At 34.4% G+C, this 26,536-nt stretch overlaps 3 protein-coding genes across 5 annotated transcripts in view; 1 reads left to right on the top strand and 2 right to left on the bottom strand.

Annotated features, from left to right (window-relative positions):
- The window catches only part of CENPP (centromere protein P), a 164,143-nt gene that overhangs the window by 19,664 nt on the left and 117,943 nt on the right, over nucleotides 1–26,536 (top strand). The gene's annotated exons all lie outside the window — the stretch shown is intronic.
- Nucleotides 1,252–12,212, bottom strand: OGN (osteoglycin). The gene is made up of 7 exons (XM_082322685.1): nucleotides 12,096–12,212; nucleotides 11,213–11,465; nucleotides 6,728–6,812; nucleotides 4,604–4,762; nucleotides 3,790–3,992; nucleotides 3,118–3,213; nucleotides 1,252–2,612 (listed from the first exon to the last, which is right to left on the bottom strand). The coding sequence occupies exons 2-7, from the start codon at nucleotides 11,378–11,380 to the stop codon at nucleotides 2,442–2,444; spliced, it is 882 nt and encodes a 293-aa protein (XP_082178811.1). The 5' UTR covers nucleotides 11,381–11,465; nucleotides 12,096–12,212; the 3' UTR covers nucleotides 1,252–2,441.
- OMD (osteomodulin) lies at nucleotides 23,991–26,157 on the bottom strand (the record flags this gene model as incomplete). The annotated part of the gene is made up of 2 exons (XM_082322678.1): nucleotides 23,991–24,310; nucleotides 25,218–26,157. 2 exons carry the CDS (start codon nucleotides 26,155–26,157, stop codon nucleotides 23,991–23,993), a joined length of 1,260 nt encoding a protein of 419 aa, XP_082178804.1.

Raw genomic sequence — 26,536 nt, 5'->3', positions numbered from 1 at the left:
TCACTTAATGTTTTGATGAATTAACTTGCTATGAATGGGGAAAGTAAATTAAAACATCAGATCATTTATTGCCTGCGTGACGCATTCAGAAGGTATCAATTGTCTGCTTTGGTTTGCTCACAAAATTAGTGTTACTGTTGATATTTTTAGTACTTTTTCAAAAATATATACAACATTTTAATGTAAAACCAATGTGGCAGCGGTTAAGTCTTAGAATGTTTACATATATGTATATATTACATAAGTGTGCATATATTTGTGTATACACATACAATTGTTTACATAGGAAGAGTTTTGGTGATATTTACTGATCCTATTAATACTGCAAAGAGCTTTATTCAGTAATAATGATTTGTGATGAGAATAAGATCAGAGGCTACTGCTTATGTAACATTATTACACTTACACTTCTAGCTGTGTTTTCCCTATCTTAGGCATTTATCAAAGGAGGGATGAGAGAATTGGTGGCTTTTATTTTTTGCTAGTATAAGTTTGGCTTGAAGTTGGAATGTATTTTTACATGCTTTGGGGTTATTTTTTACCTTTTGCTAAAAACCTGGAAACATCAAAGCTTTATGACTTACATGGGAAAATGAAAACCAAGTACTAGTCTCACTGTCAGACTTGGGTTTGTTCCCAAGTTGTATTAAGACAATGGAATTTCTTTCTTGTTATACCAAATAACTTAAAATGGAAAATATTGGGGATTGCTGTGTCTTTCTTGGGTAATGGGTTGAGGGCAAAAATATTTTTGTCCTGCATTTCATAATTGCATCCTCTTTCCAGAAAGATGAGCCTAAAGTTGATGCTTGACATAGTCACTTGAAAAGTGACTGAAAGTCACTTAGGTCTCAACATTCTTAGTGGTAGAGCATTAGTATGTTCAGAATCAAGTGTGCACTTAATTCCCCATAGCACAAACACTAACAATTCAAGGCTTAGCTAAGTAAGATAAACAAAACTAGTAGAAAATATCTTGTAAAATCAGTACTCTAGATGTAGTGATACATCATCATGCATTTGATGCTTAACTATTTCTACAAATTAGGAATCTATACTAACTCCAAAATTAGTACGAAGTTGATCTGATAATAGTAACTATCACACTTTTTGAAGAGTTTACACCTGCAGCAGGTATATGCGGGGGGAAACTGAAAATGAAATGTCAGAAATGTATAGTTGTGTGATTAAAAATTAAAATTAATTTAAATTAAAAACATTGTGTCCTGTATCAATTATGTCTAGTTTTAGGTGAACTGACTGTTGAGCCCTGCACACATCAGTTTGTGCTTTTAATACACTGCATGGGTTAAAGTAGTTGAGTGAAATGATGCTAGTTTAATTTGCTTGAACTTAACACTATTTTTAGATTAAATATAGAATCAACTTTTCTTTTTAATTTAAAGATCTGATTTGATTTTTCCCTAATGAGTGAAAGTATTGTTGTACAAGGGTACTTCTGTTTCTTTGCACTGACATCCAGCTCAAATCTTAAAAACGCTAGTTCAGCTTTGCATATTGTCATGTTTCCTTGTCAAGAAAAAGCAGTGGAACAAGGCTTGGTCTACATCATCTGTTAATAAAAGAAAAAGATACTTGGAGTCGTACTATGGTGTACTTTGACCATTGTATTAAAATGGGAAGTTAGTGTTGCAAAAGTGGCTCTTGTGAGTACAGCTGAGGAAAATGTATATATTTCAATTAAAAATACCTTGTGTAGAAATAAAATACATATAATATATACACACACACAGGTTATTTTGAAAGCAAAATAGTAGAAGGAGATTTAACACATCTTTGCAAAGTTCCACTTGCTATGTTGCTTGGTACACTAAGCCTAAATAAGAATCATTCTCACTTTCCATAAACCAAGTTTTTAAGCTTTAATGAAGTTAAGCTTTGAGAAGTTCTGTTTCTAAACATAACTTTCTTTTGTATGCAACTTCATCCAATACGCTTTTAAAGGTCAACTGAAAAAGTTTCACTTCAGATTTTAAAAGTGGGATTGGAATTAAGATGTATTTTTCCTCTATAGCTTGCTCAAAGAATGCTTTGCGTTTATTTGAAAGTAAATGTAGTCATTGTTCTGGGTACTGGTAAAGAATGTGAACAAGCAGTTACAGGTGTGACTTTACCTACATGTAAAGAATATGTAGTGAAATAAAAGTTGAGAAGATATGTATGTACGTACATGTATTTTTACACTTTCATTAACAGAAAAGATTCTGAAAGCGTGGGTGACATTGTAACTACTAAATAAAGTGGCTGTTTTGAAATAGCTATTTCAGGGGAGAACCACATTTCAACATAGTAAAAGGTTCTGGGTATGCAGGGAAAAAGACATTAATAAGGGAGAGGATATAAATGTGTAAACAAAGGAAAAAGAATGATCTTCTGTTACCATGTTTAAGTTTTGGCATGTATAATTACGTAAGTAGTGCCTAGTAGTATGTTCCTACAGGCAGTGTTCTCAAGCAGGAAAAAGCATTAACATGCTTTGCCAAGAGGATCGGATTGCCTTCCATCCTTATCTCATCCATATGTGTGCGGATGTAACGTGTGTTATTAGATTTGCAGAATGTGTCATCGGTGATTGTAGTAATATTGTTGTACTGCAAAACAAAACAATTTTTTAATAAATAAATACGCACACATGTATATACACACACCCATATATGTTGAAGAATTTTCAAACTTTCATTTTATTCCTCTTACCCTCCCATTTTATTGTCATTGGAATTTATTTATGTATACTATAGATATGTAGGAATCAAGTCTCTTCAAACCAATCAATCAGCTGATAAGCAGTTCGAGGTTATTATTGATGTTTGAAATGTATTGTTGATAAAAGATTATTGCTTATTTTTACCATTTCTATCCTTGATATACAGAAACTAATGAGAAATTCTTGCACAGTAATTAGCTAGCAAACAACTTTTGAACACCGAATGATTGTGGCCATACAGATTAGAGGTAAATTGTTTTATTTGGTGGAGCATTAGGCAACTGTAGCACAGCTGCAGTGTGAACTGTTTTAAAAGACAGTGGGTTTGGTTTGAAGTATGTTACTAATGAGGCTCTTTGTAATAGAATGTTAAGGAAATACTTCAAAAATACCTGAAGGTGAAGAATACGCAGACTTTCCGGTAAGTTAAGGGGAACAGATTCCAATGCATTATGTCCTAAGTAGAGGTAGGCCAAATTTGTCAGCTTCTAATAGAAAGAAAGAGAGATTATTAATGCCAATGTTACTTACTTGAGGTTAAGTAACTTGTGCCTGTTACAAGATGACATATTTTTTTTTCTGATCACATAGCCTGTAAAGTGATCTAACATGACACATTCCTTTGCTGTGAATTTTGAATTCTATTGTATCAAGAAACTCATAGAACAGGCCTATGTTTTGGAAATTTCAGTGTCAGCTTATTGGTTATAAAACTTGAGACCACTATAAAGCTATATCCTTATTTATTAGTATTTATGTGGTCCTCAGAACTGTATTTGAGCCATCAATTTTTGAATCAAGTTTTTCTTTGCATATAAGAGAAAGGAAGTAGGTAAGATATTTCATAGAAATTTTTTTTTGTGTAAACGACATGAGAGAGTGAGTCCACAAACGACTATTATTCCAAAGTGCCTTAAAAACAAAATAAAATCTGGAAAGCTTCTGCATCGTAGTTTGTTTCTTAGGTTACAAAAATACAAAAAAAATTCATTTGGTGGTATACTGGATAGTCTGGTTACTAATTTTATTTACTTAGGTTACCTAAATTATGGTCTTTTACTTACCTTGAAAGCATTTGCTTTGATTCCTCTGCTCTTGATTCTATTTTGATTTGCATTAAATGTTGTCAGTTTGGGAGGTAGAACAGGAAGTTTTAGAAGTCGATTTTCAGCAAGAGAAAGTTCTTCCAATAACAGAAGTTTTGAAAAGGCTCCATCTTCTATTTCTTCTATCCTGTTTCCGCTAAAATCAATTCTTCTCAACGTAGCTTTACACAAAAGAAATGAAAATCTAAATATTGAATTTATAATGGCATGTGAAACGTGTATGGTTGTATATGTTAAATGTTGCATTGTTGGCTGCACTGTCCTAATTCTGATCTACAAATGTAAATATTTTTAAAATATGGATAAAAATCCACATTTGGCTTTCCTTATTGTCTTAAATTTTTTAAAAAAAAAATATATATGGAAAATACTTTGGATCCTTCCTTTTTTCTTAGAGACAACATGATTTCAGACATTGATAGAATTTGTCATGTTGTAGAGTGAGATAGCTGGGAGAGATGTCCCTGGAGCATTTGAAGGAAAGGTAATACCTGGTCATTTAAGACTGGCTGGTATGCAGAGTTAAATTTTATTTTTAGCAAACTGCTCTTTCTCTGATTGTTTGGGAATATTAAGATGGATACATGGGCCAAAATGGGTTTCCACAGTTCCTGTTCTAATACAAGCATTGAATTAAATAAATAATACACATAATGAAATCTAGCAAAGTGTAAAATATATCTTATTTTGGTTATCTTGGCATATTATTAAGGGACAACAACTTCAAATATACTATCAGGTAAATGGAAATTAAGATTTGAACATTACTTACTAATGTCAGCAAAATCGGAGACTGCTATCCTTTTTATTTTGTTAAATCGTGCATAAAGATACGCTGTTTCCTTTGGCAGTGGGGGTACAGCTTCTATGTCTATTTCCTCACAGTACACTGATCCGCTTAAACACACACAGAGCAGACAAGTAGGTAAATCTGAAAGCAAATTATTTTGAGTAGACAGTTAAGTTATTCAACTAACTTAAGCTTGAATATTCAAAATAGAATTTTCTCTAGTATCTTTTTAAGATTTCCCATCGTTATATATATATATTTTTTTTTTTAAAGAATTCTATTCACATCAGGTTCTGGAAAGATTTAACATTCTGAACTTTTCTGAGTTTTGTATTCTTTTTATTGTGCATAATTTCCCTGTGTATATTCTCTGTTTTTATCTGAGCATGTCTTGAAATGCTATTAATTGATCTTAATTCAGTTTCACTCTTTAATTGGCTTAGAGTATTGTGAATATGACAACTGCAACTCTGTGGCCATGTTAAATATTGTCTTTAGAACCATTCTTTTGAAAAGAGAAATCTATGCAGGAGAAACATCTGGCAGTGCACACATTTGATACTGTGATTGCATTGGAGCATTTCTGGCAGGGTCATGTATACTCTGTGTTACTCCTAGCTACTGTTTTGTCTAATTCTTTTTATAAAAACCCCAGAAATGGTGATTATATAATTACTTTAGGCAATCTGTTCCTGTTTTTTTTACTGAGGTTTTTTATGGCTCTTACTTTAAGTAGTGAAACTGTGCCTTTTTTAATGCAGTTTAAGCCCATTATGGCTTGTCCTGTTCCTCATAGACATTAGTAGAGTATTAGTCATTTCTGCTTTGCATTAATCCTGTATGACAGCAATATTAAAATAGATATAATGAATGGGGCTTTCAATCCAGTTTTGTCACCACTGCTATCGGATCTATTGTGTTTTCTGTGTTGTGAGATTTTTGGTTAGTTTCCAAATTGGTCAGTCTGTAGTACAGAGAGTAGTGTCATACTGCTAGGTAGTTTGTTATCACTATGTAGCAAAAGAGGATCTTCCCCAACCAGTAAAGAGTTATAGAAGTAGTTGGTCAATACTGGGAAAACAACCCAGTATGTATAATAGAGTAATTCTTTATTTTTCTTACAGAAGTACTGCAGAGAATGGAATTGAGATTTTGAGCTTTAGGTTTGTGAATATTACCATTTGTTAGGCTTCAGAATTCTGCCCCATTTGCCTTTTTTGATTTAGTGTCTTATTTGTCATATATTAGAGCGTAGGACATGGAAAATGATTGTGAAACAATGTTGTCACTATTTAAAAGGTAACGTTTTTTATGCTTGTCTGTGACTAGAAGCTCTGGTGTTTTTTACAGATTTGTTCTGCCTTTGATGGGGGCTTGTTGGCAGATGCTATTTGACAATAACTAACCTTGATTTGGAGACTTTGGAGATTGATGCTCCAGTGGTCTTGCTGAATCATCAGTTGCTTTTGGAAGTTTAGATCACAGATACACCCAAAATGTGTCTCTTCTTTTTTTTTTTTTTTTTTTTTTTTTTTTTTAATGCTCTGTTTGGCAGGCACATTGTTCCTTTCACATTTAGAAATCACTGTGGCTCAGAGTCTGGACAATACACCTCAAAGCCTGTAGAAAACTTAGGCTAGTGAAGAATGTTCCTGATGTATTTTAACCATTGACCTCCCTCATCATTAGACGTAAAATGTGAGAATAGCCAGTTCTTCAAAGAAATCTATTTAAGCATATCATATTTCATCATTACTTGGTTAAACTGTGGAACTTATTGGGGCGTGTATTTTGGTTTTCTTGCATGTCTTGCCTAACTTATTTAACTTCGGTACATCTCTACAGCAAATATGACTAGGTTAGTCTGTAGAGATTCTTGTAAGCTGTGCTTTGTGTATCCGGAGTTTACCTGAGGATCCTTTAGATTTTTTTTTCTGCCTGCTCCATCAGAAGTTAGAAGACTTTCCACAAAGTTTTATGAAAAATATTAATAAATGAAAAGATTAATTCTATACTCCTTGTCATCCTTTATATATTAAATTTTCATATTAATATATTTTCTTTTGGAGAGCTTAAGTGTAACAATATTCATATCAATTGACTTACTTGTATCCTTTGTTGGTGGTACATTGCGTTCGCTGTCATCCCCTTGCAGTATTAGAGAAGCGTCAAGAGAAACATTTGTTCCATCCTTTGTGTTGAGAGCAAATGTTATTTTAACAAAACAAACAGCAGCAAACAAAAAACCACAGGGTATTACAAGGATCTGAAATAGCAGGTCTTTTAAAAATGAGCTTCCTACAATAAACCTCCTTATGACATTTAATTTTTAAAATACTCTTATATGCTGATGACTAATGTGACATCCCTTTTGTAGATGAGCTCTTCACTTTGAAAGGCAAGAAGGGAAGGAGGTGCTGCTAGTGTTCTTTAGAAAAGTAAGGTTCTTCAGAAAAGAACAGTAGCCACAAAATAAAAATAGAGAGAAAATACAGACTACGTCGTGGGGAAGGAATATGTAAGCAATGGGTGTCTACAAAAACCTGGAGTTCTGAAGATAGATTTTGCAAATCCTGCAAAATTTGATAGGATTCTTGTGAATGTAAGTTGTATTTTTTTGTTTTACCCAAGTAATCTCAGTAAAATAACATTTCCTTGTGTTTAAACTTATTCAGAATTCCCTGTCGAGATAGTCATTGCATCTTTTCAGTTGCAGGACAACTTGGTTTATAAACATGTTCCTTTCAAGTATTGGCTGAGATTTAGCAATTCATTTCCATTAACTGTACTTAAGTCTGTTTTAACACCTGGGCTGCTAATAGAAAGGGCCTTTTGTGATGCAGGAAATAGTAGTTTTCATTGAATACCATAGGAATTTGAGAATTACATACTATTTCTAGAATCATAATATACATACAGTGGGTTACACTATGATTTGCATGTATCAAAGTTAAGGGGACTTTTAGATTGATTGTGACAATTGTGCTTGGCTAGCATCATTCGTTATCTTTTTTGATGGGGAATAGTTGTAGGACAGAGTAAGACAATAAGCTTTTTGGTCTGTATTGCTATTGAAAACATATAGGGAAAATACATTATCGGGTGTGGAAGATGTTTTTTCTCTAAACGTGCTTAAGGATCAGGCCCTGGCAGGAGTACGGTCCCCTGTTGAAGAGAGCTTCTTAAGCACTGTGAGTGCTTACAAGTGGACTGGTTTGTGGTTTGGTTTGGGGTTTGGGTTTTTTTTTTGGTTTTTTTGTTTTTTTTTTTAATTCTTCCACAGTCGCCCCCATTCAGACATGTAGCACACATAGTTCATCTACTAGACCAATGTGAAAGTAACACTATCTGTCAAGTTACTTTTGATACTAACTTTGTTTCATTTAATATTTAGTTGCTTGCATATATTTTACTGTGGGGAATTCTTGTATTCTGCAAAATACAACCCTCAATCTTGACATAAAGCCTGAGAAACAAATATCTTGGCCAGCCTCTGCCATTTTGACCCTTTTTTTAGCCTGTGAATCATCTATCCATTGGCTCTTCCCTGCAACTGTCTATCTAGGCTATGGCTCTTTTTTGCCTGTTGTTTTTTGTAAAGTTTGGGATAGGTTGATGTGTTCTAGCAAGGCTTTTATGCCCGAGTTAGAATGCTGGCAACAGGTTAGCAGTTGTAGCATGAAACTTCTGTGTAGGGTAAGAGCTTTTGCAGCATTGGTTGTAGAGATGCTGGGGAGTGTGAGCTGAACAGTTAGACTCAAACAAGCAGCAAATCTTACAGAAGGTTTCTGCAAAAAATGTTTAGCTTGCATAGAAATGTTGATTAGGCATGTGAAGACATGGTCCTTGACTGAGGTATCCATGCCAGTAGAGACTTTTGTGTAGATGGGCTTATAATAGAACAACTGCACTTCTATTGCTGTAGCATGTTTGGCTCGTAAGGGACATTTTTAATATGCTTGTATGAAAAACATATTTGCTGACATAGCATATCTGTACCAGGTGTAGATTTCTAGTACAGTATCCTACTGGAGGTATGATCTATGGAAGAGTATGCATGTGAGTTGTTCGCAGAATACGGTGTACAACTAATTTCTGCAAGTGGGAAATGTCAACAAAAAATAAAACTGATTATTTGCAGAATACTGTTAAATCCACAAAGATTCCTTCCCCCCATCCCAACCCCCAAAAAAGTAGTATAAATAACCAATATTTTGGAAGTATTTCCTGGTCAGCTATAAAAATTCCTAGCCATGGAGTATCAGTGCAAAAGATTATTTGGATTATCACCACAGAAATTCACTACTTGCATATGTAGGGAGTGCACTGAAGGAATATTGGCCTGCTTACATACTTAAGTTCCACCTGCCTCTTGCACTTTACTCCACAGACATGAATTACCCATACAAAACCACATTAACATTCATCTTTATAGCACATAAAGGTCTATAAAGCTGATAGTTTATATTCAATGGAATGAATTAGTCCAAATATGAGACAGTGTCTAATTGGATTGTTCTGTTCTGTTGTGGAAATTAAGATTTCCTGGTTTTAAGCTTCTAATATTTTTATTCAAGACTAGGGTGGCTGTGGTTTCAAATAATAATCATTGTAATAAATTTTGCTTGGCTGACCTTTTCCTTAGCAGTAGACTAAGGTTCACTTCATTTTGTTGATCGCTGACGCAAATAGATTTCTTCTAATGTTTTCACTAAAACCCTTTTTTCTAGCTGTGCGTTCAAGCACACAGTAAGGAGTTAAATTTGTCATGCAAGATACATTTCTGACTGGGCATGTTTGAGGAAATTGTTGGCATGTATTTCAGTTACAGTTAACACTTGAAATATTCTGGGAGCTAGAATTTGTGCAGTAAATGAATAGAAGGTTTGTTTGCACACCCCATGATTTAAATTGGGAACACTGGAACTTGTATAGATGTATTTGTTGCACATAAGGAACTGATTTATTATTTTGCAATGAAAACATGTAATTGGAGAACTGACCTGATGGAAATAATGACCAACTGCATTCCTAGAATTATCCTAAGCAGAACTGTTGGCCTTCAGAAGACCTCTAGTTTATAACACTGCTAGTATGGACGTTCATTAGTCTGTGGCACATCTGTTAGCACCATTTCCTTGTAGGTATACTCCTTAATGTTCTTTTTACTGAAACAGTAGAGTATTCTTATTAGAATTACTTTAGTAATGAATGTCATCTGATGCTGTGCCTAACTAAAGTTAATGTTTTTAGTATTTTTTTTTTAAAGCTTACTCAGTTGTGAGTGGATAGCCACCTATTAGTTATGAGTCATTTAAATGGTCTCTTTTTCATAGTTTTATGAAATATGTTACTTCATCACTGTGGCAGATGTCAGATTTAAAAATACTGTAGACATTTTTTAATATAAATATGTAGCTGCTGCTTTTAGTCTAACAGTGGAAAGCTAGAATTTAAGTAGAATTAGGAAAATACTAAAAAGGTATACAGAAGTGATTTTTCTATATATGTGCTGAAATTTTTTACTTATACTAATTATCTTTTGTTGTTGTCTTTTTTCTTGTTTATCAGACTAAGTTATTGTGACAAGTATAGTTAATATTAATGAAAGCTTCCTTGAATTTATTAATGCTTGGTTGTTACCACTTTGTTTGGATATGTGGTATTTTCCTTGGCAACTAGTCTTAGGGCAGTCATTGTTTGTTTTTCTTCCCTCTGCCTGATCAATGTTGTATCTTGTTCTCTTGATGTGTAATTTTTAGGTCCTGTCAGAGGCAGTCTGAACAGAGGTATGAGGTTTTTAACTGTCCTTATCGGCTGAGGCTGTTGCACTTCATTTAACACTCTTCTGGTTTTGTGTCTTTTGCTTAAGTGTTTAAATTTAAAGAGATGTGTGTGGAGCACATAGCAAAAAAAAGTTCAGAATTGACCGTTTGGGGGTGCTGGTGAGTGCCATGAGGTATAGTCTTTATTGCTACCTTTAAGACACTCAAAGTGTTAATAATGTAGGTGACTACCACAGGACTGGATGTTCCATAGTAGTTCAGGACTGCTAAACTGTTGAGTTGCAAAAAAACCCAAACAACCCACCCCTGAAAAACCAAGGCAAAAAACTTGATAGTTTGGTAAGTCAAAAGAGAAATTGTGGTTTATGCTGGCAGGTTATGTCCAATAAAAAGTACTGTTTCAAGTATTACTTTGATATTAAAAAAAAAAAATCCTAAATAAAATCACCCTCCTTGTTTTTAAACAAACTTTCTGTGTTAATACAATGTTACTCAGACTGTTGAGCTAGTATGCTAGTATGTCCCATTCTTGAAACTCTTACAACAGTAGGCACACAACTACAGCAGAGTTAAAAATGATGCTTTAGTCTTATTTGTGAAAGCCTGTCTTTTGTGGGTTTCTCAAACTGTAGCCAGGATAGTATTTTTGTGGTTTTAATTTGTGGCTTTCCCTATGTCTGAAAACATTGTATGTTTTGCTAATATTATAAGACTTTTCCATAAAACTTGCATACATGCATGTAACACCTTATTCATATAATGCTTAGCAGTTAAAAATATTAAACTGATAATATAAATAAAATACCTTTCTTATATCCTTGGATTGCATTTCATAATCTTGTTGGATCAGGCTTCCCATGGTAACATCTGTATCATACTCATAAAACTGGAGTGATTCTTGCTGTATAGGTGGTGCTGAATTTGCCAAAGGTACAAACACAAACAAAAAAAAAGTAGTCTGCAAAGTCTTCATTCTTGCACAGAACAATATATCTGGCTTTCAGTGAGCTGGTGGAGATCTACTCATGTGTTGACTATGGAGAATACTTTCTTTGTGACTGGAAATGAAAATGCAATCCGTCAAAACAATATTTAAAGCCTAGAGGACTAGTTGGCAGGGGTTTCTAACGCATAAGGAACATGGAACAACTTTTAACTCTTGATATCCTTTAATTAGACTTTAGCATTATAAAAACTATTCTTAACATGAAAAGAAACTGGGAAATAATAAATAACATTTTCCAACTAATAAGGAAAATATCTTAATTGCATTTGCTTGTTTTCCAGTGTGTTATTTTTGTTAATAGCAAGAGGATTTTTGTGAAGCATTTTATGAAACATTTGGCATGTATGTAGCTGAACTAATTAAAATGAGAGCGGTTCAAAGGCATTTTTCTCGGTTGTCAGAACAATGATTTTTCAAATCTAAATGCTCTATAACAATAATCTCTCATTGTCTTTGTCTTTACATTTGAAAGTAAACAAGAGCAGATAACTTAATACCCCCTGAATTTTTACAGGTTGTACACTTTTCAGGCAGGAGGAGGAGGCTACAAACATAATCTTTAAAGCATTTTAAATACACACATAGTAATTTTTAAAATAAATATTTACACATTTTTTTTTCCTGTTTACTGTAATTGTTTTATTTAAGCTTTAGGTTAATATAGGAAAAAAAGTCCACCTACCGTTTTAGCAGATTCAAAGTTCTTCTGTGACTGTCATAAAACGAGATGTCCTTATCTATATACTTACTCTTTTATTAATCCACTTTAGGTTGAGTTATGAATTACATCCAAATTGCTGAAATGAATACTCTTTCAAAGTTTGACAGTCTTAAAAGTGCTTTCCATGGGGTAAAAAATGCTTTGCCAGCATTCTTTCCCTAGGGTAAGAGGTAATATCCTGGAGCAGGGGGTTGTACTTTGAATAATGTTTGTTAAGTCTGTCTAGCTCATCCTACTTTTGTTATTACTTGTTAAAATGGTAGCCTTCTGCTCTGTGGTGATTTACTCTTTAATTGGTAAGGCTTTTTCTGTAAATCAAATATTAATTGTGCAAACTAGAGGTCTACCACAAGGCATGTGTTATCCATTTTGTTTAATGGTTTAGCTAAGAGACAAAGCAGCTGCTTTCTGAGACAGACGTAGAGCCAAAACATACGTATACCATATTAGTCACATTTTATGAGTAATAAAATGTTTCATTACGAGTTGTATATGTTTAGAGAAGTTTCACTGAAGTATGAAATGGAAACTTTTAAGTCTGAAGAGTTCTGGAAACAAAAAATACTTTTTAGAATTGTGTGTGTGTGTTGAGATTTTCAGACAAGTAATTCATGTCTGAATGCTTCACTGAATGACTTGTTAGGCAATTTATTGAAAAATTGGTTTCACAATAAATAGTCGTTTCGAGTAAAGTTCCGTGTCAGTTCTATAGATAACTTAGTAAACACTGTCCAGGTGTAGAATTTTCATCTGAACTACAAGCAGCAGTTTTCTGGATTTCTAATGCATTTCTTCCTCCCCCATCCTTTTTCTTATTATGTATTTTTGGCAGTCAGTACTAATGGGAGCCAGATGACCAACTTTAAAGTTTACAAAGTAGCTTTTTTGAGTCTTTAAAAAGTATGTAGCAATAAAATCTATTGGGAATATATTCAGATTTACATTTCTGTTTCATTTTCATTACTACCTTTTTTTTTTTAGATAGCACTGTCAACTAGAGTAATGTCAGGGATAAACAGTGGACCTATTTGGTTCAGTTTTCTTGTAAGTGTTGTGTTGTTTAGAAACCAGATGTCTGTAGTAAATCTGCAAATTGTAGAGTGCCTACAGCCATTTGCTCTCTAAACTTTTTTCCAGTTTATGGTCAGTTACCACTTTCTGAACTCATTAGACTTTTATCAAAATGTTTTTCATTTAGCTCATATGCAAATTAAACAATGTCATAGTTTGGACTTGGAGCTTGCTCTAGAATAATGATTTTGCTGTAAGTATATAACTGAAATGTAAAGGGAAGAGGCTCAGTAATAATGGAAATTGGACACTGAATCACATTTGGTTGCTGTTCTGCTGCAACAATAAGAACAACACAAATTTTGAACTGGCTAGGTTGTTAAAGTGTTTTCTGCTGCAGTACATAGGAACTTTCATTCAGAAGTACTGTGTGTGATAGAAAGGATGGATTTGCTGAGGAAGGGACAAAAAAGTTGCAGTGTCAGTATCATCTTACCATCCTTCATGTTTTCATGCACGTTTCAGAAGTAATGACAGCAGCTCTGCTTTGTACTTACCTCTTTCCAGCTGCCCCCCCTGCCCCTCCAACCATCCACATTAAGATTTCATCTGGCTCTGGGGCATCCAAGTGATTCCAATACTTGAATATAATCAAAGGATAAATGTTCTAAGGGGAAAGTATTAAGTATTGATGCTGAAAGCATGATATAAAGTATTAAATATATTATATTCTTATGACAATTTATTTAGTAAGTACTGAAATCTTAGGTTTCACAGTTATGTACATGGAATATCTTGGGTATAGCTTAGTTTTTTCCTTATATATGGCAATTTTTAAAAATTAAGGAAAATTACTAGATAAATGAGGCCTTGAAAATTTAGGAAGTCTTCATACAAGGAAGCTCTTACTTGCTTTGATCTTCAAGAGGAGAAGCAGCTCTGTAATGTTAGAAGACTTTAGTAACAGCTTCTGCAGAAAACATTGTCAAAAGTATGTGTTCATGAAGGTCACAAGATTTCAGTGGTATGCTTACCACAAAAACATTGTGTAATGTGTGTACTCACTGTTCTTATCCAAGCACTTATAAGAAACTCATGAACACTTACTTACAAATACATTTGAAGAGTGGTATGTTAAGTAATAACTTTGGCATGGTATCATCAAGGTTTACCTTACAGTATAGTTTTAATGTCACTTTAAACTGTCAATGCCAAGTAAAGTAGTAGTCCTGTCCTATGTTTCGTCTGCTTGTCATCCCTCGTGCCAGGAAGAAAAAAAGTAGTTACAAATAATTTCAAATAAAAACTGTTTTTATCTGAACGTGTAGCAGATGCTCATATCAGCACAAGAAAGGGGATGGCACAAGTAGCTGCAAACAAGGAAGAATAGTATTGCTTCTTTCGGCAACAGTGCTGCTTTATTTTTGTTCAAAATTACTTGAAACAACCACAATATCCAAATCGCCTGAAATGAAGAGTGTGGTTCATGTGCATTGGCAAGAGGGAAGCTAATAGGAAGTATTTGCCCTGGCAAGCAGAGAATGCTTTCTAGGCATTGTTAGTGCTTAGAAGTTTGATGTATAGGTACCTGTTTCTTGGACTCTAGTTACAAGGATCTATGTACTTAGAAGGTGGTTTCTTTTCTGAAAACCTAAACAGGCTCTGTTGTTAACTAATTGAGCTCCAGTTTTTGAAGAGGTCCTTGATAATGTGTTTATGGTATGCTTTCTGATTTGTCAGATGTGTCTTTTTTTTTTTTACCCATGATATCTCATTTTCACTGGGATTGACTTTCCCCACAAGATACTTTCACCTGAAATGTGAAATTGGCATTTTAAACGGCTATTTTACTAATTGTGTTGAAATGGAATCCTGGCTTAAATTTGAATGGTAGTAATTTCCCTACAATTTTGTAAGGATGTGAAATGTAGCTGAAGGTGTAAATGAAGCATAACACTTTTTTACTTCTAGTAGAGGGAATCCAAGTCAGTCGAACAAGGGACACATGCTCTCTGGATTCTGCTTTCAGAAAAACTTAACTTTAGGGGAAAAGGGTTACATACAGAGTAGATGTAAAATTTGTTCCCCTTTGTGGCCTTCTATCAAGATAGACAGTGAAGAATAAAAGGCTTTTAGGAGAGAAAGAGAAGTTGGATGGATATGAGGTAGGAAATGTATGGGAGAACAAGATGAAAATTAAGGTAACAATCCAAGCTATACATGTTGCTGATTAAATCTTCTTCAGCATCTGGGAAGGAATCTACTGTTTAGTAGTGTTTATACTTCTTCACTCTGAGGGTGGTGAGGCACTGGAACAGGTTGCCCAGAGAAGCTGTGGATGCCCCATCCCTGGAAGTGTTCAAGGCCTGGTTGGATGGGGCTTTGAGCAACCTGGTCTAGTGGAAGGTGTCCCTGCCTATGGCAGGGGGGTTGGAACTAGATGATCTTTAAGGTTCCTTCCAACCCAAATCATTCATTCTATGATATGTCAAGAGCAGGTAAAGCGAAAAATCAAGCTGAAAATGTCCTAGAGGAACTGAGGAAAGATTCTGTTTTGCAAGTAGATGAGTGGGTTTTGTGAATTATTTGAACTGGCTGATGTTCAGCTCAGTCTATTTATCTTGTACTTAAAGTGGCCTCATATGTTCTGCCCCGCTCAGAGCTTTAGTGTGACTAGTTCACTTCTGTTCTCACCTTTCTACTAACACTTCAAAAGGCAGATCAAAAAAGAAACCAAAATTTTCCTTAAAAACGAATTGTGTAGGTGCACACTGCAAAAGCTGCCACGAGCAATTCTTATCCAGTTCTCGTAGGTGATAGCATATTAATTACCTTTTTACCATGTTGGTATTTAGCACTTTTTACTTAATGCTTAGTAGCTTAGTACAAAAATTATAGGAGAGAGCTTTTCTGTACTTTTAGCATTGCTTTGAAAAGCTGTAATGTGTTATACAATGGAATTGAGGGCTGGCTGCTGATAATTCTTAGTGTGAGGCAATTGTCTCGTTCCTGGTAAACCCCTGCAAGGCATTGAAGAACTGATTGACCTGAAAAGAGCCAGATTATCAGAGGAGGGTAGCCTTTCCTCTCTTGTAAGGTTGTTGGTTGGAAGTTATTTCTCCACGGTGCCTGTAGGAATTATGTGGAAGCAGGGACTGGCACTGCCTATATAAAGAGTTGTGATTGTGTGATGGGAGGCAGAACACTAGGAAGAAGAGGGGGGAAGAAGAAAAATGAGAAGGAAAAAAAAAAAAGTGCCTTTTCTCTGGGGTGCACAGGTTAACAGGGCTTTGAGGCAGCACTAGGGAGAGTGCAGTAAGGTTGCTATCAAAATATTCCTTATGAAATAAACCAAAGCTGAGATTTTTTAGAATTTTTTAAATACTCAGGTTTGATCTATATTTAGGCAAAGAAAGTGTATTTTTGCAGCTGCTTAAAGACCTTGGCTTTCATCTTGTATCATAGTCTCCAAAGGATAATATTGGCAAATTCTGTAGTTTCTGGGGTTTGTTGTTTTTAAGCGTTCTTGGAAGCAAGACGTATGGATTATTGCTTAGCTTCCTTGTGCCTGATGAACATTGGGAATCACTTATACAGAATGCTCAAAAATTAGTGTCTTCTCTTGGGTAGAAATGTGTCTGTGACAGAACGAGATGGGGACAAATTAGGAAAGCTTTTAAAGACTTCTGGGCATTTATAGACCTAGATGCAATGCTGAATTTTCTTTTGTATGTGATTTTTTTGCTCCATGTGGAAGGTAACACATTCAATACTCCTCAGCATATCTTTTGTATGATGTGTGATTAAACACTTTACAACGTTGACCAGCAGCTCTGGATTGGAATAATTATAATATAAAAGGTTTTTATTGAGTCAAAGGTAGTCAATGAACCAACCTGATAACATGTACAAAATAATCTGCAAGCAGTGAAACATAGATTTACTGTTAAAGAGAACAAGGGCATGAAGTGATGTTAAAACTGAACTCAACGTTTGTCTTTTTATTTTCTTCTTTTTTTTTTAACCTGAAATAAATAACTTAAATATTCTGGATTGTTCTCTACATCATTTTCTTTTTCTAAAATATAGGCCTCTTCTGCTTGACTGTTTGTATGGCCTGATTAATTTTACCTTCTAAAATTACTTTTTGTCTCTTTGATGGTACAGCTGCATGTTTTGACTGCTGCATGTATGTGTGATATGGAACTTCTCTGTGACCCCTGCATCCCCATCTGCTTTTTGTTGAGATCCTGATACAGGGGTGTAAAAATAGTTTTAAGGCAGTTTAGTGGCTGTGCTTATGCTGGGGCTGCATTCATTCTGGGAACACAAAGCCAGAGTACCCACAAGGAAGGAAGCAGTATCCTGTTTTTTTCTTGAGCAATGCACAGAAATTGGACTGAAGGCGATACTATAGAAGAGTTGTTGTGTAATATTAAGCGAAGTATATTCCAATTCAGCACCCTTGAGAGATGGAGGAGGGTTCGGAGGTAGTATTAAATGTAAAATAAATGGTCATCATGTCTTGCAGAGAAAACTTAGAACATTCCTAAAGATTCAGAATGACCAAAAAAGTACTGGACATGAAATAGTTATGTGTAAACACCACCAGTATTTTTATGAAAAGTTGCAACTATTTCCAAGGCTCAGTGAATTAGATTAAGTTTAGGTCACTGTTAGGGCCACCAGCTGCAAAATAGAGACAGCTGAAAAATGACCTAGGATTGAACATCCTTCCATATGTTTCTGATTTATAATCAGAATCTTTTAAAGCTGAAAACATTACCTTTGTTCCTTGCATTTCTGGAAAAGAAACAGACTCTTTGTATCAGTTACTGTGTTATAAACGAATAAAGCACATTTTAAAAATCATGCACAATAGTAAACAGAAATCAAACTATGGTTAACAAATACAAATGGTAACTGGAGTAACAGTACTGTCTGCTATTTACCCAGACCCCCCTGTTGAACATATGTTCTCTTGAACTTTGCCTATATATCATCAGTTATATCCTGAATCAAAAGCCAACCTACCTCAATTTATTAAAATTGTTTAGAATTCCTTCCTGAACTGACATTACTTCTTTATAATGATATCATCATTTGTTGAGAGGGACACTAGAGTCAGGGCTCCAAGACTCATTGGCCTTATATGTATTTTACTTCTATGTTCCTATTATCTATTCCTTATGTTATTCATAGCATCTACTTTACTCTTTGTATTTATCTTTTTTCCTTGTGTTGTGCTTTATAATAGGGGAAGGTTGATTTATTTTTTTTCTCTGTAGATGATGGATTTATGCAATGAATTATGAGATTAAGGTATTATTTGTTTTCCTTTTAAATTAATTAGGTTGTTAGAAATGTAAATTTTGGATGAAATAGTTTAAAACATCATATAATAAATGTGGATGTTTGTGGAGTCCCATAACTTCCAATAGTGTATACACAATTTGGTTTATAGCTCAAAAGTTCATACTTTTGCAGTAGTATTGTAAAATGATGGCAAAATCTTTTTACTGTATAATTTTTTTGTTAAAAAGATAGTGTATTCTCCTTTCATGTTTTTGAGATAGGAAATTCCTATGTTTATTGTTTACAATGATCAAGTTGGGAACCAAAGAAGGAAATTTATTCATATTGTACCAGTGGAATGTGAATATGTTAAAAGAAGTCAGAAAACTTGAAATGTAAGCCATCTGTTTTCTATAAAGGAGTTTCTTTCCTAATCTATGTAACTTTTATTATCAGAATACTGAAGTAAATGTCTCAAAAAGTAAGCCTTATAAGTATTAAATACCAACAACAGCAGAAAATGGAAAAAGGCAAAATATATTCCCACTGTTTTGAGGCTAAAGGAAGAGATGTAGACAGTTGGATTAAACTACTGTTATTTCTCTTTCTTTATTTTAGTTTTTACAATAGCCTCTTGTGGTATAGATTTTGTGAAAAAATCTGTTTGTCAGTTTTGTAGTTTTGAGAGCTTTCATTTTGTGGATTAGTCATAACTGAATGTTTTCCAGAAATCTGTGAGGCTTTCCCCTATAGGTTTACATGGGTATCAAAATGTTCTACAGTGCTCTGATCCAACGTTACTAATTATTATGCATTCTGGATAACGCTGATAATATTTAGCTTAGAGTTCAAGAAGGTTCCATCCTTGTTTTCACAGATAAGACTTGGAAAACATGTTTTTTTCACAATAGTTTGTCCAAAGCAGAAAGTAGAACCAAGATTTCATTTTTCTCAGTTGCTGTGTTTCTGGTTCTGTTTCTGTTAGTGTTTTAATTAGGACCAGGGGTGCATTTTTGAAGCAAATCTCCCGATAACCCCAATTTACTGCACCTTGATTCACATCACAGTGCTCTTCTGAAGCACGTGAACTATTCTTTTCGGATGTAACAAACTGGAAGATGTATGTATTCAGGGGGCACTTGATGTGCTACAGCTGGTAATGGATTTTAATTAGTGGCTGGGGCTTGTCTGAAGTAAAGCTCCTCTCCCTCAAAAAACAGAGTGGGTTTCATGGCCTCATCGCAAGTATTTTGCTCTACTGATCCACTCTAGTGCTTAACTTTAATTTCTAATGCAGACACAGTGTTGTAAACCAGATCAGGCTTTGTTTCTGTATTTACTGACTCTGCTGTAAATAAACTCATTAAGCTGTTAGATACTTGTTAGGTTTTGCTATTACTGATAAAATAAGTAGCATTTTAATACGTGTTTAGTTCTTAGTTTATGAATCTATTTCGTGCTTAAAAAGACTATATAATATTCTGAAAATAAATACCAGAGCAAACATGAAGCAAATATTTTTTGATACGAAAATCTATGTGGTTATGTAGTGGTATAATTTGGTTTACACAGAGCTCCACACGTACGTGGCTAGGCTGCTTTTGTGTACATGAAACAGTATGAGTGTCTGTCTGCTACAGAACACTGCAACATGGAGCATTGTAGGCATGCTGTTCCCAAATTTAATGAGCTGGAATATGTCTTGGCATATAACCATAGTTGGTAATGCTTAAAAAATGCTTAAAAAAAAAACTTTAAAATTCAACTACATCAAGGCAATAAGCATTTACTAGTAGTGAGACCAATAGCAGCATGTTACCGTAGTCCAGGATAGTGAGAACATAGAACTGGCTGTGGAATTTAAAATAAACGTTAGTGTACAATATCCTGTCTCCAACAATGGCCATAAGCAGATGCTTTGGGAAGACTAAGAATAGGACAAGCATGTATGATTCTTGTCCCATCCTGTCTCCAAATATTCTTCCTTTCTCCAGCTGTTTTCAGCTCAGCACTTTTGTACCTACTGTGCTTTGTCTGTTTAACAACCTATAATGGATCTCTTCCAAGAGGTACAATTACTTATCCAGTCATCCCTTGAAACCACATATAAAACTGCTGCTGCGTCCACTGTGTTCTCAGGCATGCAGTTTAATGGGCTGACTATTCATTGCTTACAAACTTCTGCTTGTCTAGTTTGTATCTGGTACATACTAGCTTCATTTGATGGCTCCTTGCTCTTCTACTGGAGCAGTTGATCCCTGGACCCATGCTGTCTATGCAACTCATAATTTTGTGGGTATCTCCTATATCTCCCCTTAGCCACCTCTTTTCTGAACTGGTGAGTTCTAGACTACTCCATGTTGCTTATATAGAAGCCACTCCTTACCTTTGGTGACCTTATTACCTTTCTCTGATCCTTTTCTAATTCTGCTATAGGTAGAGACTGTAGCTACCTGAAGGGCTTGGAAATCAATAGTGTGTTTAATGTCTGGGTGAGCAATGGATTTATAGTGGCATTATGATGTCTCTTGTTTTCTATTTCTCTCTAGTTACTCTCTACATTTGAGTTTCCTTTTTACTGCTACTGGGTACTAAGCCAATGTTTCCGCTGAACTGCCTATTATTACTTCCGAGTCTTGCTCCTGAGTGGTGGTGGTGAGGTCATGCTTGTTAGTTTTTATGTGAAGCATCTTTTCCAAGGATATTGTTTTTCATTTAACAATGTTGAATTTCATTGGCTGTTTTAGCATACTGAGGTCCTTTTGTAGTCATTCTTTGCATTGGCACTTAGCAATCTTTGTTGTCATCTCACTTCTCAGCCTGATTTGTCTATCTTTTGCAAGTATATTAAATTGAGTAAATTCCAGCACAGGCCCTTTGCAAAACTCCAGACAGTGGGCTCCCTCCACAGTAAGGACCATTTATTCTTATGCTTTTTTTTATATTTTATTTGATTTTGTCCCTACTGTAGCCTCTTAATCTGTGGCAGCTTAATTTCCTTAAAAACCTTTCAGAAATTTTTGTAGGCTGTTTGGACCATGATCTCCCTTTTCCACATCCTTCATGATTCCTTCAGAGAATTCCAAGAGATTTGCAAGGTAAAAACATCATGGCTTTCATGGAAACCATGCCCAGTCTTACCAGAGCAAATTGTGTTTAGGTATTCATTAATTCTGTACTTTATTATAACTTCTCATTTCTCTACTACAGACATAAGGCCAGCAAGTCTTTAGTTCCCTGACCACCCTAAAATCTTTTTTAAAGAATAGCATTTTATTTGCCACAGGCAAGGTATGATAATATTGAATGAAAAGTGAGTTATGATGGTTCTGCTTGTAATACAATTCTTAATGAGTTTAATGTAATAAAACAGCTTTAATGTTTTCAATAATTATCAGTTTGACTTATATTTAAACTTTAAGAAATGTATATAACTAGTTGCTACAAAGTCAATATCTTGAATTCTACTTTAAAGCTAAGCTTTGCTTCATAAATGTTTATAAAAAGCAGAAAGATTGTGATAAAAGATATAATACTCATACTATATTTGAATAGTGTTCTTTTCTAAAGCTGAGCAAGCCTTTCAAAAAAACCTGTATTTAGATTTTCATTTTGTGCACTATTCACATCTTAAAATCTGAAGTAGATGAAAAGTTTTACAGGTTCTCTAATGTTAATATACTACATGTTTATATTAATGAAACTATAAAGTTATAGATAATTATCTTTAAATGTATGTATATAATATGCATACATTTTTGAGTATTTAAATAAAGTAATGAATACATACATATATTCCTCCTTCATGAAGCCAGAGGTACATGGGGTTGATAAATGTTAATAAACCTTTTTTAAAAAAAGAGGAAGATAAATTCTGCTGCGCTGTAAATTTGTGGGGTGACCATAAAATATTTTGCCATAAATATTATATCAGAAAGTAGATAAGAAAACAGGGAAGGAGAGAAAGAATAGGTTTGAGTCAGTTGACCCAAGACCAGCAACTTAATAATGATATAATAAATTTTGTATCCACAAATTTTTACAACCAGTTGTTCTTAAAGACTATATATATTCTTAAAGATTATATTCGTGGTTTTATGAAGAATTTCTTTCCATTAAAAAGAAGTATCATTAAGTATTTTCATTTTCTTAATATTTTAGTTGTTGCATGAGATACCAAAATATACTAAGATGGGCTTCAAAAAATAACTGAAATTGTAAGAGAAAAAAACAAACCTGTCTGAAGCTTTTTAGAAATTCTGATACAAATTTGCTTGCTTAATTTTATATAGCCTTTTTAGTTTTCCACACTTAAAGTATAATGTAAAATTGGTAGTATGATATATGGTTCTATTTCTTGCATTCATTTGTTTTTCTTGTTGAAAATGGTGATTCTTCCTCACTACTAACAAAGATTTATCAGGAAAAAAGTGCTGAAAAATAAAGAATTTAATAAAACAAAAGCAATAAAGTGCCCTATAATATTATCTTATCCTGTAGTTATTTGGATCTCTTTCTAGGCATAAGACATAATAAAAAACTTTGCATAGCTCAAATAGATTATAGTACTTTTCTTTAGATTGCTTAAAGCAATTTTTGTTCTACTTTGAAGCAGAATATAGCTAATTGGTATTAGTTATGTAGCGGGATAGTGTAAATTAGTAATTTAAAAAACCTGGCATGCTACTATTTGTACCAGTTCTACTTGATGAACAATTCTAATAAAAATATTACATTACATTTTTAGGTGCCTTCTAAAATAATATGGACTAAAGCACAGGTAAAATGTAGATGCTAATGGTTCAGTTGTATTAATGCACATCCTTTTCCCCGGATCCTAAGACCTTTGACGAAAGGTCATTTATTGCCTATATTACTAATCAGATAGAATCTCCTTTGAAAGAGTTGTGGTAGTTGAGGTACAAGCTGAGAAGCTGAGGTACAAGCTGAGAAGTAAATATTATAATACACCTTGGCAGAACACTGCAAACATAATATGAGGAAGATTTGAAACTCAAAGTTTGTGATTTCCCTGTCTAATTAGAAATTGGAAAAAGAAACATCTGTATTTCTGGAAGATGTGGAGGAACCTTGTGGAAGTATTTTTGTGATCTTATCTTCCTGTTCTTTTCTCTAGCATGTCTATTTTCTACTACTGTCAGTAGTAGGATGTATAGCTGGATGGATATTGGGCCTCATCCACTTGTTCCTTTTGAGCATGACATTGATTTCTATTTTAGTCATTTTGCAAGTTGTATCACTTCAGAACATAGAAGCTTTTTCAGGTCAATTTTCTTTAGCTTAGGCTGCCCACCCAAGTATGGGTGGGCATCATCAACCCAGGTTATATATCAGATTGCGATCTAATGCTGAGGTGAGTTCTCTCTGCTATGGTTTTTACTATAATAGGACATTTACCTGCACTAAAATCCTATCTCCACTTTACAGATGTATCTTAAATATCCCAAACTATCCAACTGTTCTAAAATGGATATGAATACCCCACAGCTAAGGAAAAGTTTCTATGTATACTCATTAACAATGATTACTTCACTGAAAGTAAGGACGGAAGTAGTTGTCTTCTGCTTCATCATCTTCTTCAGTTTCATGATCATGTGTTTCATGATTGTCTTCTGCTTCATCGTATTCTTCTGGTGTTAAAAATCGTCGAAACACTGGTGTTCTTAGCTGAGTTGACTTGTTGACGTTAACATTTTGTTCACCATAATAAATGGTTCGAATGTGAGGGAAGCAAAAGAATGCATATGTGCTTATTGGAATCGTAAGCTTATTTTGGTCCACCCGTATATAGGTTAATTGGTTGGTGTTCATTGGATCAATAGATGGACACATCAAAGTAACATTTATGACTGTAAGAGAGAGAAAAATATTAATTAAAATACAGAAAATAGTTATATTTAAGATCTATTGTGAAAGTGAAACTTACATTTTGAAATTTAAAGAGGAAAATATTTTTCTAGTGCACAGTATTAATATAATCCTCCCCTGTGTTTTAAATTGGCTTTGTAAATGACAGTGATAACAATTTTGGGGTTTGCAAAGTATAAGGTTGTGTAACCTTAAGGTAAAGAAAAAAATAAATATGACTGCCACTACAATTTGTAATTACTATTTTATGTGAATGGAATATTTTCATTGTTCCTTTTCTCTGTATGTTTTTATCAATTGACTAATCAGAAGCAATTTTCAAAAAGGTTTTAGGTTGTTATATGAAAAACTGGTATTAACTTTTACAAAAAATTGCAAATTAAGGGTAAGGTGCAAAAATAAAATCTCTTTTCATTTCACTGGTTTGGTCTTAAGTAACCAAGGATGTGTTTACACTGCATCTTGAAGAAGATGAGATGATATTCTTCCTGCACTCTAAGCTGATCAAAAGCTACGTAGCTGCATTTGCTCCTGAGAAGTAAAGTGTGTATGAACTCTGGGTCAGTGCCACATTAACTGATTAGTTCAGAACACTGATAGCTCAAGCTCACCTCTCTGCCAAGGACATGAGAATACATCTTGAACAACATGCAAGTTTGGATGACTGCTGGATTCTGTGCTTGGTTTATACATGACCTAACTGAGAAGCTGTAAGGTGGCAGGTCCTCGAAACCAAGGACGCAACAAAAGAGATGTTTCTGGTAGTTTTTGATTTAGGCTAAAAGTTCTTAATTCTGGATGGATAATATGCTGAACTCACCCCCTCCCACAACCAATGCCAAAATCCGCTAAGTTTTTTGCTTTAAAGAGTTACAACCATCAACATACTTTCAATGTCATTGTCTTCGATATACAAATGCTGCAAACTTCTTGGAATATGGAATACTTGTTTCAATTTGTTATGTCCAAGATTAAGTTCTAGAAGGTTAGGTAGATTAAAGGTGTTGCGTGGAATGTTCTGCAGGTTATTGTGGGACATTCTTAGAGCAATGATTTTTGGAAGTCTGTTGAAATAGTTTTCTGGAATATAAGAAATTGAGTTATTCTCAAGAGAGAGATACATAAGTGATGATGGTAGATCAGGAGGCATAGTCTGTAATTTGTTGTTGCATAAGTTGAGCTGCATTAAATTTTTCATGTTTGAAAAAGGTTTTCCTTTGAGTACCGAGTCGTCAAGAATGTTATTGCAAAGGTCAAGCATGGTTATATTAGGTAACCCTTCCAATGCATTTCCAGATAACCGAGAAATCTTATTGAAACCAAGGAGGAGTCTCTCTAAAGAGCTGGGGAGCGGGAATGGAAATTCTTCTAATTCATTATGTTGTAAATGAAGTTGCACTAAGTGTGAGAGTTTGGTAAAAACACCATGGTCAATCATATGAAATTTAATTTTGTTGTGGCTGAGGTTAATTTCCCTTAAGAAGGTAACATTAGTGAATGGTCCTGCAGGCACAGCTTCAATATCATTGTTTTGCAGATAAAGTTGTTGGACGTGACTAGGGATATTTGGTATTGTCTTAAGTTTACGATGATCACAGTACATTGATAACGGAAAAGCAGGTGGACAGAAGCATTCTTTGGCGCACTCAACTGGAAAAGGAAAGCGGGGAACTTCAGCTTGTGTATTTGGATTAAAATTAAAATAATACGGATGTTGATGATCTGGCTCCTCCACATATTCATCCTCAAAATCATAGTCTTCATATTGACAAAAGACCATAGCACCCCAGAGGAGGTGAATGACTGATAGCTGGCTCAGAATCCCCATATTTAAATTTGTATCTTGTATCCTGTTAATGAGAAGGAAAAATAAGTTTAGATAGTCATAAAGTAAATCACATGTAAGTTTCAGTTTTAAGAAGAAGCAATATAACAAAGTAAGTAGAATAATGCATTTTTTTGGTAACACTGTCAGTGACCTTATTAGCAAAACCAAGTTTTAATCTGTATCTTCCAAGAAAACAGCCATAAACAAGTACACTGTCCTTGAAGTATACATAAGTTTTCTTGTCTGACTTCAGACAAGGAATAGCTTTCTACCTGTGCTGTGCCTGTTACTGAAGGATACCGTAACAGTTGGGAGTAGAAAAGAATCACAGTCTTCATTCCTTTCTCACTTTAATTTATTACAGAGAAGTTGCAAAAGG

Source organism: Platalea leucorodia (genome assembly GCF_965183815.1).
Source record: "Platalea leucorodia genome assembly, chromosome: 9".
In the NCBI taxonomy this organism is placed as follows: Eukaryota; Metazoa; Chordata; class Aves; order Pelecaniformes; family Threskiornithidae; genus Platalea; species Platalea leucorodia.
This window is presented reverse-complemented; position numbering and strand designations above follow the sequence as displayed.

Coding starts and splice junctions, on each gene's coding strand:
- OGN (XM_082322685.1), bottom strand. CDS start 11,380: ATGAAGACTTTGCAGACTACTTTTTTTTTGTTTGTGTTTGTACCTTTG. Junction 4,763..6,727: donor ACCACCAACAAAGGATACAA/GTAAGTCAATTG, acceptor ATTTGCTTTCAG/ATTTACCTACTTGTCTGCTC. Junction 3,993..4,603: donor CTCCGATTTTGCTGACATTA/GTAAGTAATGTT, acceptor TTTTGTGTAAAG/CTACGTTGAGAAGAATTGAT.